General features: G+C 39.1%; 1 protein-coding gene across 1 annotated transcript in view; it reads right to left on the minus strand.

Annotated features, from left to right (window-relative positions):
* Nucleotides 1-655: 655 nt before the first annotated feature.
* Nucleotides 656-17,888, minus strand: part of RXFP2 (relaxin family peptide receptor 2) — a 57,442-nt gene continuing 40,209 nt past the window's right edge. The window contains exons 12-18 of the mRNA XM_021678275.1: nt 14,780-14,851; nt 14,601-14,672; nt 12,359-12,430; nt 9,535-9,764; nt 8,480-8,890; nt 5,252-5,470; nt 656-966 (exon numbers count right to left, since the gene is read on the minus strand). Coding sequence (XP_021533950.1) covers nt 707-966; nt 5,252-5,470; nt 8,480-8,890; nt 9,535-9,764; nt 12,359-12,430; nt 14,601-14,672; nt 14,780-14,851 — 1,336 coding nt within the window. The 3' untranslated portion in view covers nt 656-706. The remainder of the gene's footprint in view (nt 967-5,251; nt 5,471-8,479; nt 8,891-9,534; nt 9,765-12,358; nt 12,431-14,600; nt 14,673-14,779; nt 14,852-17,888) is intronic.

Here is a 17,888-nt window from a genome sequence, read left to right on the forward strand (position 1 = left end):
CCCCCTGCTGAGCAAGGAGCCCGATATGGGACTCGATCCCGGGACTCCAGGATCATGACCTGAGCCGAAGGCAGTCGCTTAACCAACTGAGCCACCCAGGCGCCCTGTCTCTCTGCTTCTATGTTGGATGTGACAGCCTTGTGTAAAGATCTGCTTTCAAAGTTTCCACTCCTCCGGCCTCTGGAGGGCTGGGCTTGAGGAAGGTGAACATCTCAGAAATCCTTTTCCATCAGTACAGCAGGATGCTGATGATTTCATTTGACATTGAAAAAGCAAGGGAAGAGATGCTAGGCTTATGCTATTGTGTTCACACTGGCATTAGATGTCATGAATGTTTTATTCTGTGGACAGTGCAACTCAACTTAAAAGCAAACCATGAAGTGCCAACATGTGGGTGTTCACCAGTAGGTTGGTAGTGTTGACTAGCTACAGACCAACTGCACATCAGCCTACTGTATATGGATTCACTAGTGCATTTCAGGAACATAAGGGTGAGAAGAACCCATAGGTACAGTTCTTGGCACGGTTGATAAATAGTACAGCTGCCATTGGATTGTGGTGCATGCCAGAAGTCATTCTGCTGTGCTCTCTGTGCAGAAAGGTTTGTTGTTGGTGGAGATGAAAAGCATTGCAGATGTCATCTTCCAAACGCTGTACTTTTCTTATAAGTAGTCCACTGAACAAGTCCAGGGATCTAAAACCATTACTAGGAAATTGGTTTCATTGTACCATCCCCAAGGGTTATTTTTTTCAAAACCCCAAGTTTAAGTGAAGAGGAGTCATCTGTCCACACAATGGATGTAGAGAGACTCTTTTTTTTACTTTTGAAAATCGATTTCCTCCGATGTTTGTGCAGCAGCTGTTTCAACTTGTCCTTGAAAAAGCTGGTTGTGAGAGTGTAGAGGATTGGGTTCAAGGCACTGTTTACTGGAAGGAAAAAAATGACTATCCAGGAGGTGATTGTGCCTGGAGAGGGAAATGAAGTGTGGAAAATTTCATGAAGTGGAAATTTTAAACAACACAAATAACAAATAACATTTTGTAGTCAGTGCTATTTGGGGAGGGCTACCTAGTTCGCTTAAGTTTTCTTTCACCTTATTGAAAATCTCTCTGTGGGAGGAGCATAGGAGCTATGAATCCAAGGTCCTACCATTCTGAATTTCAGGAACTACTTGGTAGTTTGTTGTGAGGTCAAATGAGAGGAAATATGTAAAAAACACTTCACAGATTTAAGTTGATATGTAATGTATTTTTCTTGTTTTTATTGCTTTTCTTGATAGAAAAGTAAGAAAATGAGGAAATACTTCTTAATCAATAGATCAGTGTTCAGGAAATGTCTGGTCCAGGGTCAGATCTGACCTTGGTCTTAACTCCACTCCTGAAGGCCTTATTGCCCCACCTCTGTATTCCAACCATCCTATCCAGAGTGGAGGCTGAAAATGTGAAGAGCAAATGAGAATACATCTTCCAACTTAATCAATCCTTTTGTGTGGAGCCTTACAGATACATTTAGAATATTAAGGGAAAGATGCCACAAAAAGTCCTTTGTGAGGAGAAATTTGTGGTGGTAGTGTCCTTTCCAAATACATCATGCACTTGGTTAAGATGAAGTGTGTTTTCCCCTTTATGCACAGCCTGCTCTTAGGGTCAGACACTTAGCTACGTGACCATGGGCAAATCACCTAAGCTCCCTGGACCTCAACTACCCTATCTGTGAAAGGGGCTGATGATAACTTACTTGATCGAAGTCAGGGGGCTGGGTCAGAGTCGGCGGCTCTGCTGACGTCCCTCTTCAGCACTAATACCTGTGATTCTCTGACCCCACCACACTATGCTGCCTCTTCCCACATCTCCAAAAATGCAAAGAACTCTCAGCTCAGGTGAAGAGCTGGATCGTAAGGCCAGGGATACCTTCCCTGTCACCCTCCTTTGTCACCCTCTCTTTCCTCCCCACCCTCACAATTTTCTTATCCTTTAGATACCATTACTTGTTCTTCTTTGCCCTGCTTTATTCCTTCCATCCTTTCTGTTCTTCTCTTTCTTTTCTATTTTTCCTGACTGCTTATCTGACCTTTCTTCCTCTCTTTCCTCTCTCTTGTTATCTCTCCCTTCTCCTTTTTTCTGTTTGCCTTCCTCTTTTCCTATCCCATCTTCTCTTTCTTGTCCTTATTTATTTTTTTGAACTGGAAAGAATATGGAAGAAAAATATCTATATTTAGCATATCTTAGATTTATTAAAGTTTCATATTACTATGTTACTTGTATTTAATTTTTAAAAATTAAACAATATGGACAGTCCATGATTGAAAAAAAAAAAAAAAAACCAAAGCAAAACAGAACAAAGTAAGTTGCTTTTTGTCTGTTATGTCCCCAAAGGAAATTGTGACCAGGAATGAGACTTCCTATTCAGTCTCAAGGTGACTCACTAATGTAAAGTCAGCAGGTGAGTTCTGAGAAAGGAAGGCTAGTGCTGGCTTATTTTTCCAGGCTGACCACACATACTATCAGTGACATGCCATGGTGGAGCACACTCCAGAGTTCTTGGGGGGTGGGCACAAGATGGGTTTAGGTCAGTGAGTGCAGCATTTCCTACAATACATGGGAAGTTGGGCAAACAAGAAGGGGCTTAGTCAAAAATAATCAGGGCTACTCTTTTAGGCCCATTGAAGTGTCCAAGACAAACCTCAAAGTATTGAGCTATAAATGTAGAGAAAGACTGAGGTATGGCCCAATAAGGTTTTCACAAAACATTCTTTTTCCTATTCCAGTTTCCCATCATGATCTGAAATGTCGCAGGCTTTCCAGGGATGATGATTACTCCTGCAGCTCTCAGATACCATGGATCACCAGACATCTCCTGATTCTAAATCAGACAGTGTGATGGGCTAAATTATGACCTCCCAAATTCATACACTGAAGTCCTAACACCCAGGACCTCAGAATGTGACTGTTTAGAGACAGCCCTTTAAAGATGTCATTAAGCTAAAATAAGGCCATTAGGGTTGGCCTTAGTCCAATTTGACGGGTGTGTTTATAAGAAGAGGGAAACTTTCCTATATGAGAGATACTGTGGGAACACGCACAGAGGAAAGGTCATGCGGGAACACAGTGAGAAGGTGGCCACCCGCAAGCCAAGGAGAGAGGCCACAACAGAAATCTGCTGACAGTTTATTCTGGACTTCCAGCCCTCCAGAACTGTGAAAAATAAATTTGTGTTGCTTAAGCCACCCAGTTTGTGTTACTCTGTTATGGCAGCCCAAGCAGAGTAATACAGAGAGAAAAAGCCTCACAGAATATGAAAACTGGAAGGAATTTGAGAGGCCATATGAAAATCATCTCCATGAGGTGAGGTGACCTCCCTACATTTCCTCAACTGCTCAGTGGTGGGGTCAGGACAGAAACCCAGGACTCCTGCCTCACTTGGTCCTTCTTCCACCACACAAGGCTGCCTCCTCCCACATTCAAGAGAAGCAAGTGACTGAGGTGGGGAAGGACATCAAAAGGTATGGAAAAAGAAGTTGGGGAGGTTGATGAGATCATTCCTTTCCCACACTGTTCCACCACTCTTGGACCAGCTCAGCATCTTTAGTTGAAGAAGCATTTATTAAATAACATTATGTGAAACACGCTGTGGAAAGATGAACAAGACATGGTCCCTAACATCCTAAAGCTTATAATCTGAAGGAAGCAATGAACACATTAAAAAATAACGCTGGTAGGAGGCAGTTCAGATGAGGCTAATAAGTGAACTATGAACAATATGTAACAGACATTTAAGAAATTGAGTTGGATGGGAGTGGGTTGGAGAGAGGTCTGGAATGGTGCTATGGGAGAGTGAGTATTTGGGTTGAATTTTGAAGTATGAGAAGGGGTATTTAGTAGCTAGAGTCTTACAGGTTGAAGATACAGTCCAGGTGGAGGGAACAACTTCAGCAAAGGCAAGACATCAAAAAGGTGCAGAAGAAAAAAAATCCCAATAATTCTAATGGGCCTGGATCACAGAATACATGAAGGCAGAGTGGGAGATAAACATCTCTGATGCTGATCCCAGCATTTGGACTTTAATCCATGAGCAATGGAGGCCAAAGGCCATTTTAGTCCTGTTGAATTTGGAATGTAAGAATGTAAACATTGAGATGCCCAGGAAGTTGTAGTAGACTGGATATTTCAGACTGGACAATTCATCTTTCCTCTTAATTAACTCTGGTCCTCACAGCCACTTGGCTCTCCCCAGCCCCGAGCGATGGCACACACATTCTTATGGCCTCTGCTCTCCCCGCCTAGTGGAAGGTCCAAGTAGTCAGCCCCGATCTCTCTCTTGATCTGCACTTTCACACCTTACATGGCTCCAGGGACACCTCTGCCTTGTGGTCAGGCTATATGGACAGGTTAAGGGGAAGCTGGGGATGTTGTGTGTCATTTTGCAGTGAGGCATTTGACAAGGCCTCCCATGACTCTGTGCACAAGCTGGATGGACATAAACTGTTACAACTGTTTGGTACTTAAACATTCATCACACTTTTATAAGTGCTTCTGAAGGGCCAACCCCATGCATGAGCCTGGGGTGCCAAGATGAATAAGACACAATTCCTGCCCTGGATGGACTCCCCAAGTGGAAAGTCTAGTTCATTGAGAGTCAAGCCAAATCCCTGGGTGGGCCCTGCATGGCTGTGATTTCTAGGTCCTAGAAAGGGATTCAAATGAAATCCTAACTCATGAAAGGTTTTTTCCTCTGGTTGAACTAGGGGTGTGGGTGGGAAACCCGGCCTTTTTGATGAAGCACTTGAACAGAACATCTCACACTCTGCAGAGTGGAGCCTCGTGTGACAACCACAGGGCAGGGACCAGGGGTGTGTGCCTCAGAATCACAAGGGGAACTTTTCCAAAATCCCCATGTGTAGCCCTTTGCCCTTGTAGATTAAATCTAGAACCTGGGCATATATATTTTGATTTTTTTTGTGTACTCTTGGTTAAGAACCACTATCTAGCTCAGGTAGAAATGAGACACTAAGTCTTAGTTTTTGTTTTTGTTTTCCCAGCTCCTGTTTTCTTATCATTCTTGTCTGGATTGCACCACTCCCCAGTTTCTATCTTAGAATACAGATTATAAAATACTGAAGAAAATAATAACTGTTTGTACCAAAGTTGTAGGTATTTACAGAGGATTTACTATATGTTAGGCACTGTATTCTGTCCTCATCAGGGAGTGTAAGATGGCACAATGTACTTGGGAATAATAGAAGGGACTGACCTGGTATTTCCACCCGGAAGAGGGAGAGAATTTTAATTACAAATACAGGAATCCAGCAGATGGCATCAGAGAACACTATAAAAAAGAAACGATTTGCAACAGCCACCTCTCTTCCAATGTGATTCCTCACTTCCGAAGTCTGCAAGGCAGTTTTTTTAATGGAACAGAACATAATAGTATAGGAAAACACAATGATGAGAAAAGCCAGCAAGTTCACACCTGTTGGGAAAAGCACAGCTCTTAACATCTCAGGGGTAGAAATCAACAGTAAAAATACTGTGTTACATAGACGTTCATTATGGTGCCTCTTCTCATGCTGTACTACCAAGAAGCATTCTTTTGTGTAAGCCCAGTCATAATCAGCTAAAAACCTTGAATCTAAGGCTATAAGCTAGCGGAATTGAGTTTGTCAGATCAAAAAGATATTTAAAATACACAAACCCTTTATGAAGAGTTACAGAGCTCTGAAATTCAGATCTAGGTGTATCGTGAGGTGAATTTTAGCTTTTTTAAAGTCAGAAAAAAGCTATTATCATTTCTTGCTCTCTGCAAATTCAAATCTTAAGGGATTACTGTAATCATACGTACATCTCAAAAAATAAACATGACCCCCTTTATCTTATAAATATGAACAAGATAACCTTGGAATAGCAAGAAGATAATAGCCTCAGAAACATTATTTCTCATGTTTTTTTTTTTTTTTTTTTGGTCCTAAGTAAAAATAATACATAGAACAAAAATCCATTTTTGTTTTTTTTTCTGATAGCTTACAATAATTTAAACTAAAATTCAGAACCCTTTAGACTTGTTTTAGAAAAAAAAGAAATAAGAAAAAATAAAAAATTCAACTATATGGTTTATTATTTTAGGGTCAAATATGTTTAAACGATTCTCACTTAACATCATTATCTTATAATGTTGACTTCTTAGTCACTTTGTTATATTCTTTCTATAATAAAATTCCTGAGTAATGATCTTATTCTTCACTGTGAACATAAAATATGCTTACAATTTCAAAGTTGCTTAAAAAATGTTCTTCTGAATCTAGACTATATGTAAGAGATGGGTGAGGTCTAGGGGAAAATTCTATAAATTCCCAGTGTTCTGTTGTTTTTATTCACGGTATTTCACATTCTACAGAATCTCATAATAAAGTCATACAATAGAATTTTATAAAATTGGCTTATGTTAGGCCTTTTGTCAGAAACTTCAGTTAAGAATAAAAGAAAATGACTGTTAAAGATGATCCTCTGGTGCAAATTATGAAAACAGACGTGAACGGACCAAAAGTGTGTGTTCTAAAAGCGCCATAGGGATGCGAGAGGTTAGCAATAGGGGATACTGGGTGAGGGGCATATGGAAACTGTACTAACCTTGCAACTTCTCTCTAAATCTAATTCCATTCTAAAATAAAGAATTCATTTAAGAACTGTGTATTCTTATACTCTTTAAAGAGAAGAAAGGGCTCTGGGACTCCTCTCATAGGTAAGCCAAGTGTATATAGATGATGATGAGATACGTGTGTGTGTGTGTGTGTGTGTGTGTGTGTGTGTGTTACTATCTGTCTATCTGGAGTGCGTCACAGGTGCTAAACCCATTTTAGCCTATCCCACCCCCTTTAACTGTAAGGTCCAGCCTCACCTAACTCCTTGGCCCTTCATCTGAACCTGTTCTTTGTCTATGGGCCTCTACATCTACTATGTCTTCTCCTGGAATAGACTTCACTTGGCTAATGCCTTCTTATCATTTGGGCCTGAGGGTTTGGACTCATTTCTATTGGAAAGCCTTCCTGGTGCTCGGATTTGGGGCTCCTAGAACATCCAGTACTCCTTCTTTGTGGCATTTGTGAGTCTGATGTAAGAATGTATTTACTTGTCTTTATCCCCCTTTCTGGTGGCAGGTCTGTGAGGGCTGATCTATTGTATCTCCAGTACCCAAAACAGTGCCGGCCTATAGCAGGTGCTTAATAAATCCTTGATGAATCAGTGAATGTAGTGGTGTGTGTGTGTCTATGAAGTGCATCTATGCTAGGAACAGCTTACACTATCCATGAAAAAATAGCTATAGAATAGCTATTTTATTCTATAGCTACCTATAGAATAGGGTAGTATGTAAAGAGTATTATTAAAATGGTGCTAAGAAAGTGTATTTCTCAGGAGAAGAGAAGGAATAGATGAAGATCTGGGACAGGTTGTTAGAGTCATTTTGTTTTGCGTTTAAGTGATTGATTTACAATTGACCTTGGTAGTACAGGAAGTCGTTGAAGGTCTTGGAGGGGCAAACACAGTCTTTTTGATACTCAGGTAGTGAACAGGTTAATAGGAGAGAGAAAGCCTCCAAGGCCAGAGGACTAGTAAGGGCTAATGTAATAAACCCTTATTAATAAGCCCTTCAGGGTTGAGGTAGTGAGGTTTTAAATTAGGGTGGTAGTAGGTACAGACTGGAAGAAATAGAAGACAGAGGCATATTTTAATGAAAAACTATTCAATGAAAAAGAAATGATGATAGAGCTTATTGACTACTTAGATGAGAGGAAAAGATGAGAAAGGGAAATTAAAATGATAATACTGCCCTAGTTAAAAAATGACATGGAAGTCATCTTAATTTTAAGCAGGAGGGATACTTATTAGACAATAACAAATGCTTTTTTCTAACCTTAAAGAGCTAAACTTCTCATTTACTTTTTTTAACAGAGAAAGTAGGATCTTTTCTAAAAAATTAGGGGGAATTAAGAAAACTGAAAAGCAAACAGTTTTATTAAGTACTCTTATGTTGTTGACTTTAGAGCTGCATTTACCAAAGGCAATAAACTTCCCTGGTATTTCCATTCTGGTAATCTCCTGCTAGTGAGTTTCCAGAATTTTATTATTATTATTTACTTAACTCATATCTAGATTGTAAAAACAAATGATTTCAGATAACTTGGTGGGGTCGCAGGTCAAGGCACTAAAACTAGAATTCCTCCAGCTCAGAGTCACGATGTGAAAATCAAAGGGTCTTACAGATAATAAAACATCATCCAGACAGTATGCTTTTGTTTCTCAAACTAAATCTCTATAATAAAAAGTTAAATAAAAACTAAATATTCAGTAAGAACTTTTCTTTCAAAAAGGACACAGTCTGGAGTATAATCTTTTACTTTCTGAAGTGGACAAATACACATTTGCTGAAATTTCTGTTTTTTCTATCAGAATTACATTGGTCCAGAAAATGAAACATATAATTTACCTAGGAAAATTCCAAGAGAATACCCTTTGCTTCCTATATCTTCTGTTTGGTCATAATAGAGTGGGAAACATACGCCATTTTTTCCATAAAAGTTTCCAAAATAATCCTCATTCCAAAATGGAATCACAGCTATTAAAAATCCCACAATCCAGATGCCAGTGAGGATGACCGAGGTCTGCCATTTTCCAGGACGAATGTTACTGAAGGGAAAGACAATGACCAGGAACTTCTCCAAAGTTAAGTATGTCAGCAGCAGGACAGAGACTTCGGTAGACAGCATGGCCAGGAACCCCATGAGACGACACTGTAAACTCTCCATCCACAGCAAAGCATACTTCTGATACTGCCCGCGGTATTTTATATCAAAAAAGCCAATGAAGAACAAATAAACACCCATCAGGCAGTCTGCACCTGTTAAAGAATTAATACAGTGTCTGTTGGTAGTTCCCAGCATCTCTGTTTTGGTTTTTTAATTAGGTCTTCCTCCTCCATCCTGTATTAAATGAACTAATATAAACACCGACAACAGTCTCTAAAGGACAATGGACTTCACGAAAGGTGTCCTAATTCTAAAGTACCACACTGGGTCTTTGTTTTATAATTTAAAAATAATGGTGGTGGTGGTGTGTGTGGGTGGGGGGGAATTTGTGTGTGGGAAGCTAGTTTTTGAACAGCAAACAAATATCACTTGCATAGTTAATAAAGAAAATAATTTTCTTTGGGCTTGAGGAACATGGGTGCTATTGTAATTGAAGGTTTAACAGAGCTTAGTTTATAACCCAAAACCTGTCCTCCATAATCTGTCCATTGACTCATTGGCTCCCTCTTACCCCATTTCCAAGATATAACCCCACATGGTGGGTGCTGGATTACTGCAAATCTAATTTAGATGCAATCTAAAACAGAGAGTCAAAGAGAACAGTACTTCATTCTTAGAAAAAACGCTGCCCAGCTCATATAATTTATATTAAGTGCCATCGTTGAAGGCCAATATGTATGTAGTGCACACGTCACAGAAGACATCCTAAATCCACTTAGATAGGAAACATACTTACAACAAAGGATTTTGATGGACGTAGCGTGAGTCGTGTTTTCAGCTTTAATGAAAGATCTCATGCCAATGACAAAAAGATTTCCAAAGCAGGTTATGAAAGCTATAACCCAGACAAATATTCTGAGGATATTGTTAGCCAAGAGGTCCTCAAATGAAGAAATGCCGTCAGTCAAGGGCATACATATGCGGACATGGGGAGCATAGGAGCAGTACCGAAAGTTTGTGAAATAACTAAATTCAAAGGGAAAAAAAGAGTCACTTCACAGCAATGACAGAAAAACTAGAGTTGCCGTCCTGTATCAGAGCCGCTGCTCTGTCAGGTATGCAACTTCGCTAGGTCTGTTTATTTTTGGTTATAGCGATTATAGAATTCTTTATCAAATATTACGTTACTCTAGGCAGTGTGCTTCTTGGGAAGACGGAGAACCTGAAGGACATAGAAATTCTGTGCCTTGACTGAAACGAGTCAGGGGAGGACATGAGAATGTGAAGTCTCTAGGACTCCATTTTTCATCATCACATTGAATTATTCTTTAGGGTATTATAAAAAGTAAATTGTCCTTGTTACACTGACCTGCAGCAAACATTCAGGGGCTTGGGTTTGGGATGGAAACTGAAAACATCACTGTCTTGTGCTTCGTTTTAATTATACTCACTTAACCAGCCTCCTTTTCCCTGACACTGGCGGGAAGGGAGGGTCTCAGAGACTAGGAAAACTCAGTCTCACGGGAGCTAGGAGAAGAAGCAGATTTCATACCAGGGCCTAAAAGGGCTTAAACAATTTCTAGAGGCAAATATAGGTTTGTTTGTGATCAATGTATTTTTGATCTAGGTGTGTGGAAGCTTGACGTGTTTGAAATGGGAGGTCATTTGGCTTATCGCCATTCCCCAAACCTGTATATTTAGGCTCCCCCCACCATTAAAACGTATTCCATTTTTGTTTTCTTGTACCACCTCTTTTAGTTCATTTCTCTTTCTCTAATCCTTTTTTTGCCATCTCCCCATTCGGTTTTGAGACTAGCCAGTTAAATCAAGCTTTACTCTGCCGCGGCCTCAAGGCGCCCGTGATCGATTGGCTGCCCAGATCCACCTCACCTTCCCTTCATTGCTCGTTCCGTTCAGGCATATTGGCCTTCTTCCAATTCTCAAAGAAGCCAGGCTCACCCCTCTTCTTACTGCACTGCTTTTGCTGTTCCCTCTGCCGGGAAGATTCTTCCCCCTAGATATTGCCAGACCTGCCCCTCCCTCCATTCAGGTCTGCTCAGACGTCACTTCTCTCTTCTATGTGAACCATCTATCTCCTCTTTCTGTCCTTTCGTCTTGCTACACTTTTTTTCACAGTGTTTATTCACAGTTTATTTGTTCACTTTCTGTTTCCCAAAGCTAAATGGAAGCTCCATGGGGCAGACACTTCTCTCTCCTGTTTGTCCTGTGTTCTCAGATCTAGAACAGTGCCTGACACATGCGAAGTATTCAACAAATACTTCCTAGATGAGCATGTGAAAGATGGATAATTTAGTGCTGGGCTTGTCAGGTAGGGAAATAGGGGGCAATCGCTGCCCTCAAGTAGCTGACAGTCGAGCTTCCAGAAATCATCTATGCAATTAAAGGAACTTGATGTATAATTCCCTTTTTATCTTCTCCTTGCCTGGAGTCCTTGGTACACACTTGACTTGACCTTTTAGTTCCTTTAAGATTCCATCATGTCCACTGTCTTCAGATGGACCCAGCTAAGGTCTCTTGGTCATTCAACCTTTCCTCCTGCTGTGACCATGGCACTGGTCAGCAGGTGGAAGGAGAGGGGGTTATGAGGTGGAAGTGTTTCAATAAATGGTGGACAAAGAGGTGAAGAGAAGCTAGGTCACTTAGTAGGGAAGTAACTAAGTTAAAACATTTTTTGTTAATTATTAGCTGCTTCTTGACCTTATTTTAAGTGGCAGCCTCTCCATCAAGTTCTAAAAAGGTTGAATTTCTCTAATCTAAAAGGACCTCACATTCTACCCTCAGCAAGGAAAAGATAGCCTCATTAAATAAGTATCTACTGGTGCCACAGAAAGAGAAATGATGAAAACCATGTGGATATGCATCAAGTACTTGTCTTTTAGTAATCACACCTACTGCAGAGACTTAAACAAAATGTTCTCCCAAAAGAGCACCTTCACACCAACCATTTCATCCACTTGCTGCACCCAACTTGTAATCTTACACCGAATCCTCCCTATTGTTGTGGATAACAAGGGTTAATTTTTGAAATCATGAACACATTAGAGTACACAGTTGATAAAGAAATGAATCATGTCATAAACACATATATTAATATAACACAACTTACACAGTGCACTTTAGCCAAATATATTAAAGTGACATCAAAAACTACTATAAAGATTAATTACCTCCATTTTGTAGTGCACTTAGTAACAGTAACAACACCTGGAATTTATATAGCACCTTTCTTCCTAAGGGCTCAAATCTTAGAGCAGCCGACTGCTCATTCATGTGAGGTGAATTAATGTTTCCAGGTCTCCTGAGTACCATTTAGCCAGGGACTTCATCTTGTGTAATGTGTGGCATTCTGGTACCCTGATCTCTTATTGGGCCTCAATTGGATAAACAGCGTGTTTCCAGAGAGAAGTGTCATTCATGTCGGCACATCATAATATTGAACTCTATTTGAACAGGGACCAAAGGTGACAAAATTAAAAAGTTCTCAATAAAAAGACTTTTCTTGCATAAAAACACATTGCAGTGATACATTAGACAGTTTATACTAGAACATCGACAATATTTCGCCATGCTTACTTCTCCATTTTTTCATACATACATACATGTGAGAAAGATTCATCATGGGTTGAAACATCCGTGTGTTTATATTTGGAATCTCTATCCTTTCCAGGTCTCTGGAAAATATGCACAATAGGTTTCATGTTTTCAGGGCTTAATTTTTTAATAATTGCATTTTTTGTCATATCCTAGATACCATGCTTCAAAGTCTTATTACCAGTTCAAATTAGGATGAAAATTTTACAGTAAACTATCTTAGGAGATTGCCATTTCTATTTATGACTTTTGTAAGTTGGAGCTGATTTTGTCACTTCATATGCTGAATTACATTCTAATAGAACATCCTCATGCATTTCTTTGATTTAAAAATGGCAGTGGTGATTTGTGTGATGATGAAATTGGCTGCCTAGTTTGATTTTATAGACCACGCCATGTGAGCTTTAGAGGGTTTCAGACAGGAACTGATATTTCCAACCTGAGAACATCACTGAATTAAGTTTTGTGAGAACCTGGATTCAAATACAGTCGTTTCTTCCAGGCCTATGCATCTTTAGGGTGGAAAACCATGGAAGCAGTAAGCAAGGCTTCAATTCAGGACAAGTGTTCCTAAGACAGTAGTGGGAAGCATAACGCCTTTCCTTCCTCCAGACCCCATGAGATATCCTCAGAGGGCTCCAGTGGGAACCGCCATATTCCTCATTTATCCAGAAGCTTCTTCAAATACAGATTCTTTGAAGACTCTTTAGGATGGCATGAATTAAGGGAGTCTGCCATGTTCTCAGGAAACAGATGGAGAGAGGAAAATCTAAAAAGACAGAAGCCTTTTACTTTTAAGGTTTATTTTGAAAGATGTTTGATTCTCACTCAGTTTCTTTTTGACTGATCTGAATAAGGGTTTCTTGACATGGTTCTGAGTTTTCACCCATCCACTGAGTCTTTCACAGAACTGCCTTGTTCTTCGGCAGTCAGAAATGAAACCTAGTGGAGCAATTATACTCCAGAATCGTCCCAGGGCCTCTGATGCAGGAAACTCTTGAGTCCTTTTTACAGGATTGTTGTTTCCCTCTTTCTTTTGCTATCTGGCTTTCTCCTGGGCTTATCACAGTTTTAGCTCTACATGGATTGTGTGTGATTATTTGATTAATAGCTGATAGTTTCCAAAAGGGTAGGCGTCACTATATCTTGGGTACCAAAGACAATGCTATGAATAAATTGGCGGCCAGCAAATGTTTGTAAAATAAATGTGTAAATGAATCTTAAAAAAAAAGGATTGAGACAATAAAGAAAATAAATAAAGAAAAGTGTTGGGTAAATAGTTTCTAATTTGACTTTTAGAAAGGCATGATGTGGTAGCATGATATTTTGACTTTTAGGATTCAGTGTGTAGTAAGTGAAAAATCATTTTGTTCACATCCTAAGGTCTATTATTATATGAAAAAACAATATATTATATATATGTATAACACACACACACACACACACATCTTTGTTTTTTTATATTCTCTCTTCTTAAGAACAGGAACCAAGTCTTTTTCATCAGTGGATGCTCACTAATACCTGTTGAAAGAGAACTTAATCTGGAATTAATTTCCAAAAGAAAACTATTTAGCAAGAGGAAAAAGTGATATTAAGGATTAATCTTTGGAATTAAATGAACAAAAGCTTAAGGCTGAGATCACATAATATGTATGCCCTCCGTGTAAAAACAAACAACAAACTTGAACCAACAATGGTTATTCCTGGGAAAGGAATGAGGAAGTTCAGAGAAAAACTGGCAGAGTTCTTGACTCTATTTAAACCTCATACATTTGAAATTTTAAAATACTAAACAACATTAAGTGCCTGAATGTTCATATTGGTGAGATAATTTTTTTCTTTACTGAGAGAAATATAAAAAGCATGCACCGTAGACCAATATCAAGTAGACTGTTGTAGCAAAGGGGAAAGGAAAAAGCAAGCAAGTCTTACATAATTTGTTTTTTACCAACTGTTCAGTAACCAAACTACTGAAAATTTAATTCTTTGCGAAGATTGCAGGATGAGATTTTTCCATGTGAATCTGGTATACGTAGCTTCAAACACAGAAATGTTTTTTACAACATATTGAATGGTTTTGCTGTCATTCAGTACATACTTGATGGTAACAATGATATTCACAACTGTCTGATGATGCACGCTCAAATAAAAACCCCTCTGTGTATCAAATACCCATTTAAAAATAAATGTGGTTCTGAGTAAAGTACATCCACTAAAATGATAATCAACATACTGTTATATTTCACTTACAGAGACTGAAGTTGTTTAAGACTTTCAAACTGGTTCTTGTGGAGATACAAAAGAGGATTGGACGACAGATTCCTTTTGTACCATTAGAAAGAGGGAGGAAAGAAGCATCAGGATGTTATTATTTTGGAAGTTCGAGATGTTGCCATTTAAATCTGCTGATGGTGGGAAGAAGAACTTACAGTTTTTGTAGAAGCTTCAGGTCTTTAAAAATGTGGGGTGGTAGCTCCATTATCATATTGCTAGACAGGTCCCTGTTGATGAGAGTGAAAACCTGACACAATTACATAGGAAATAAATGACATGGTTATTACTCCTCACAATTATCATCATCCCATTGGATGTAACAGAAAATATGATCCAATTTAACCAACCTGATAACTTGTTACAAAACAAAACAAAACAAAACAAAACAAAACAAGGCTGTGTGAGTCAGCCAAATGGAGTGTTTTCCATCACTTTCAGACGTGTGATATTTTGTTCATCCAGTTCCTGTCTGGAATTTCCTCTCAGTCTCTCTCCAACACATTCCCAACCTGGCTTCAATTAATTTCCTCTGTTTCCAGTACGCTCTGTACATTTCGATCATTCATTATTTCTGTGATTCTTATTTGGTTCAAGTATATGATATCTTGTTTATCCAACTGTATTACAAGCTTTCTGAGGCCAAGACCTCTGTCTTCTATTTACTCTTGCTTTCCAGCTAGGACAGTATTGGCCACATATTATCTGCCCAGATAATCTTGAATGGATGAATTTGCACATTTTAAATCTATTTTGATATGGTACTATTTTTTAAAAGAAATTAAAAATTTAGAATGAAATATAATAGGACTGTCCAATCCATGGAGAATCATAGGGAAATGCTTCTACAGAATATATAAAAGGATTTGCTTGGGTCAGAAGGAATCAGGGCTCTTCAAGAGTCCAAAATATCCTTCTAAAGGGAAGATGTTCAAAAGTGAAATAGACATGCAATTGCTTAAAACTCAAACAAAAGATCTTATCTATTTTTGATGCTTTGGAGCTGCCGATGGGTATGTGGGAGTTACAAATAACTAAGACTTAAGTCTTTTTCTAAAGAAGCTTACAATTAGAATAAACAACTAGATTATAAAAAAGGAAGGAATGAAGCAAGTGCTATTATAGATGTACTGACTAAATAAAGAGGAAGGAGTTGGAAATCAGGAACTGTTTGAACAAAGCTTTATGATTTTCGTAGGTAGTATAAAAGAAGAACAGCTTTTCAGGTGAGAGTTAAGCAGGATCAGTGAAACAGAAACTTGAGATTCAATGACATCTTCTGGAATTGGCAAATGGTCCAGCGAGGGTGGAGGATGGAAAGCATGGGGAGATGTAGAGGAAGTGAGTCTGGAAATGAGCATGGAGACAAAATGGAAGGCCATGAATACATTCCAAGGCAGAACTTCCCAGGGCATAGTCCAGGCATTAGAACCAAAGAGGATTCTTATAAAAAGAGCACATTCCTCGTGCCCACTCCAGAACTATCTCTTCAGAATCTCTGGGAGGGAGCCTGGTAACATGCATTTTAATCCAGTATCCCTTGTGATTCTTCTGAACATTAACATTGAAATCTGGCAACAAGGAGTGAGAATATGAAGCAGGACCGGGGCATACTATGCTCTGGTTCATGGGATGATAGTTCTGTCGGAAGCATGAAAAGTCGGAGAGTCAAACGATGGAGACCAGGCAGGAGGCTTTGACCCTGTACCATGTGAAAGCTGATGAGGGCTTAAGGGGGTCATGGGCAGGTCTCACCATCTGGTAGGACAGGAAGTGTAAGGAGGGTTGAAGGGAAAGGAAGAGGCTTCGAGCCTGGCTGCCAGGAAGGATGCCGATAGCCCTATGATGGTAAGTTCAGGGAAAGAAGCTGGCAGGAGGGTAAGGGATATCTATAAATTAATTGTAACAGATTACTTTTGAGATGCTATCATGATATCCAAGTGTAGTTGTCCTGCCAGGTGGCAATTCTGATCTGGGGCTGCAGGTAAGAAGAGGACACCCGGGTCTAGTGTAGAAGGAAAGCCACGAGCTTGCATGGGTCAGTGAGCATGACAACAGAGCAAGATGATGATGTCTTGTGCAGCTAGAAAACATCCTGTTAAGTGTTATGTTGAAAAACAAAGTACAGCCTTTTGGAAGAAAGGACTTTAGTGGCCTCACCTAAATGTGCTTATTCCTCTCCAGCATGGTTTGTTGTCATGAAGGCATAGTAAAATTATCTAACATTTTTGTAAATTCAGGAAGTAAAAATGCCTTGTTCAAGTTAATTCTATAAACTTCTGAATTTCTTTTTTCACTTACTGATGAACAGTGGATTGGAATAGATTATTGATGATGTTTTAAAAAACAAGCTAATATAATCAGACTCTTTTTTTGGGGGGTGGGAATGTGTGTGGCTCTGCCTAAGTGTAGGATAAAAAGAGGATTAGAATATTTTTCAAAATGTGGACTCCGTACCACTGTTTCCTTAAGTTTGCACCTAAAACATGCTCCTGTGTGTCCTGGGCTGCTCGCTTTCTCTACCCTATACCCCAAGTCCCTATCAACCCTCTAAAGTCTCATCAGGAATGCCCTTGTGAAGAATAAGCGAGCGATTCTGAGGGAGCTGCTTTTCACTTTTTGCCATAAAATGACAATATTTTTAGTTGTAATGGAGTGTCTTGCACATACTAGGCACTTAGTAAATATAGGTGGATTTAGTTTGTGATACTTATAAATTCTTTTGAATTATCTTGATTATTCGTGAATTAGTTTTCAAATTACTCTTTCTGAGTTATTTTCCCCAGTACTTCCTGGATTTCTAAACGAGGCATAAAGAACGGGGGAGAGGTTAATTAAGAAATTAATTTCCATTTTTAGGCTTCAGATCAGGAGGAGGAGTTCTGTACCCAAGTCACCCCCTTTGTAATGTAACAGACTTAGTTTTAACTTCCAGTGATACACAATTATGGGGGTAGCAATGAATTAATAGCAAGACAGATGTTTTTAAAAGTTTTAGCTCCACAAAACATATATTTGAACAGAAAAAGTTACATGAGCTCTCTGAATATTTTTCAATAAACCTGATCATTCTAGACATTTGTATTTGCTTCATCTGCTCTGGAAGTCATAATTTCTCAAGGGATAATAAGCATCTTTGTTCCTTTGTTCAGTCATGATTAATATGATTTCAGTCAGTTATTCATTTAGCAAGCATTTATTGAGAATTAACTATACTCCAGCCATTAGAGATAATAATCCTTGAGTTTAAGGAGCTCTGGAAAACTC

The sequence above is a fragment of the Neomonachus schauinslandi genome, chromosome 3 (genome assembly GCF_002201575.2).
Source record: "Neomonachus schauinslandi chromosome 3, ASM220157v2, whole genome shotgun sequence".
NCBI classification, from domain to species: domain Eukaryota; kingdom Metazoa; phylum Chordata; class Mammalia; order Carnivora; family Phocidae; genus Neomonachus; species Neomonachus schauinslandi.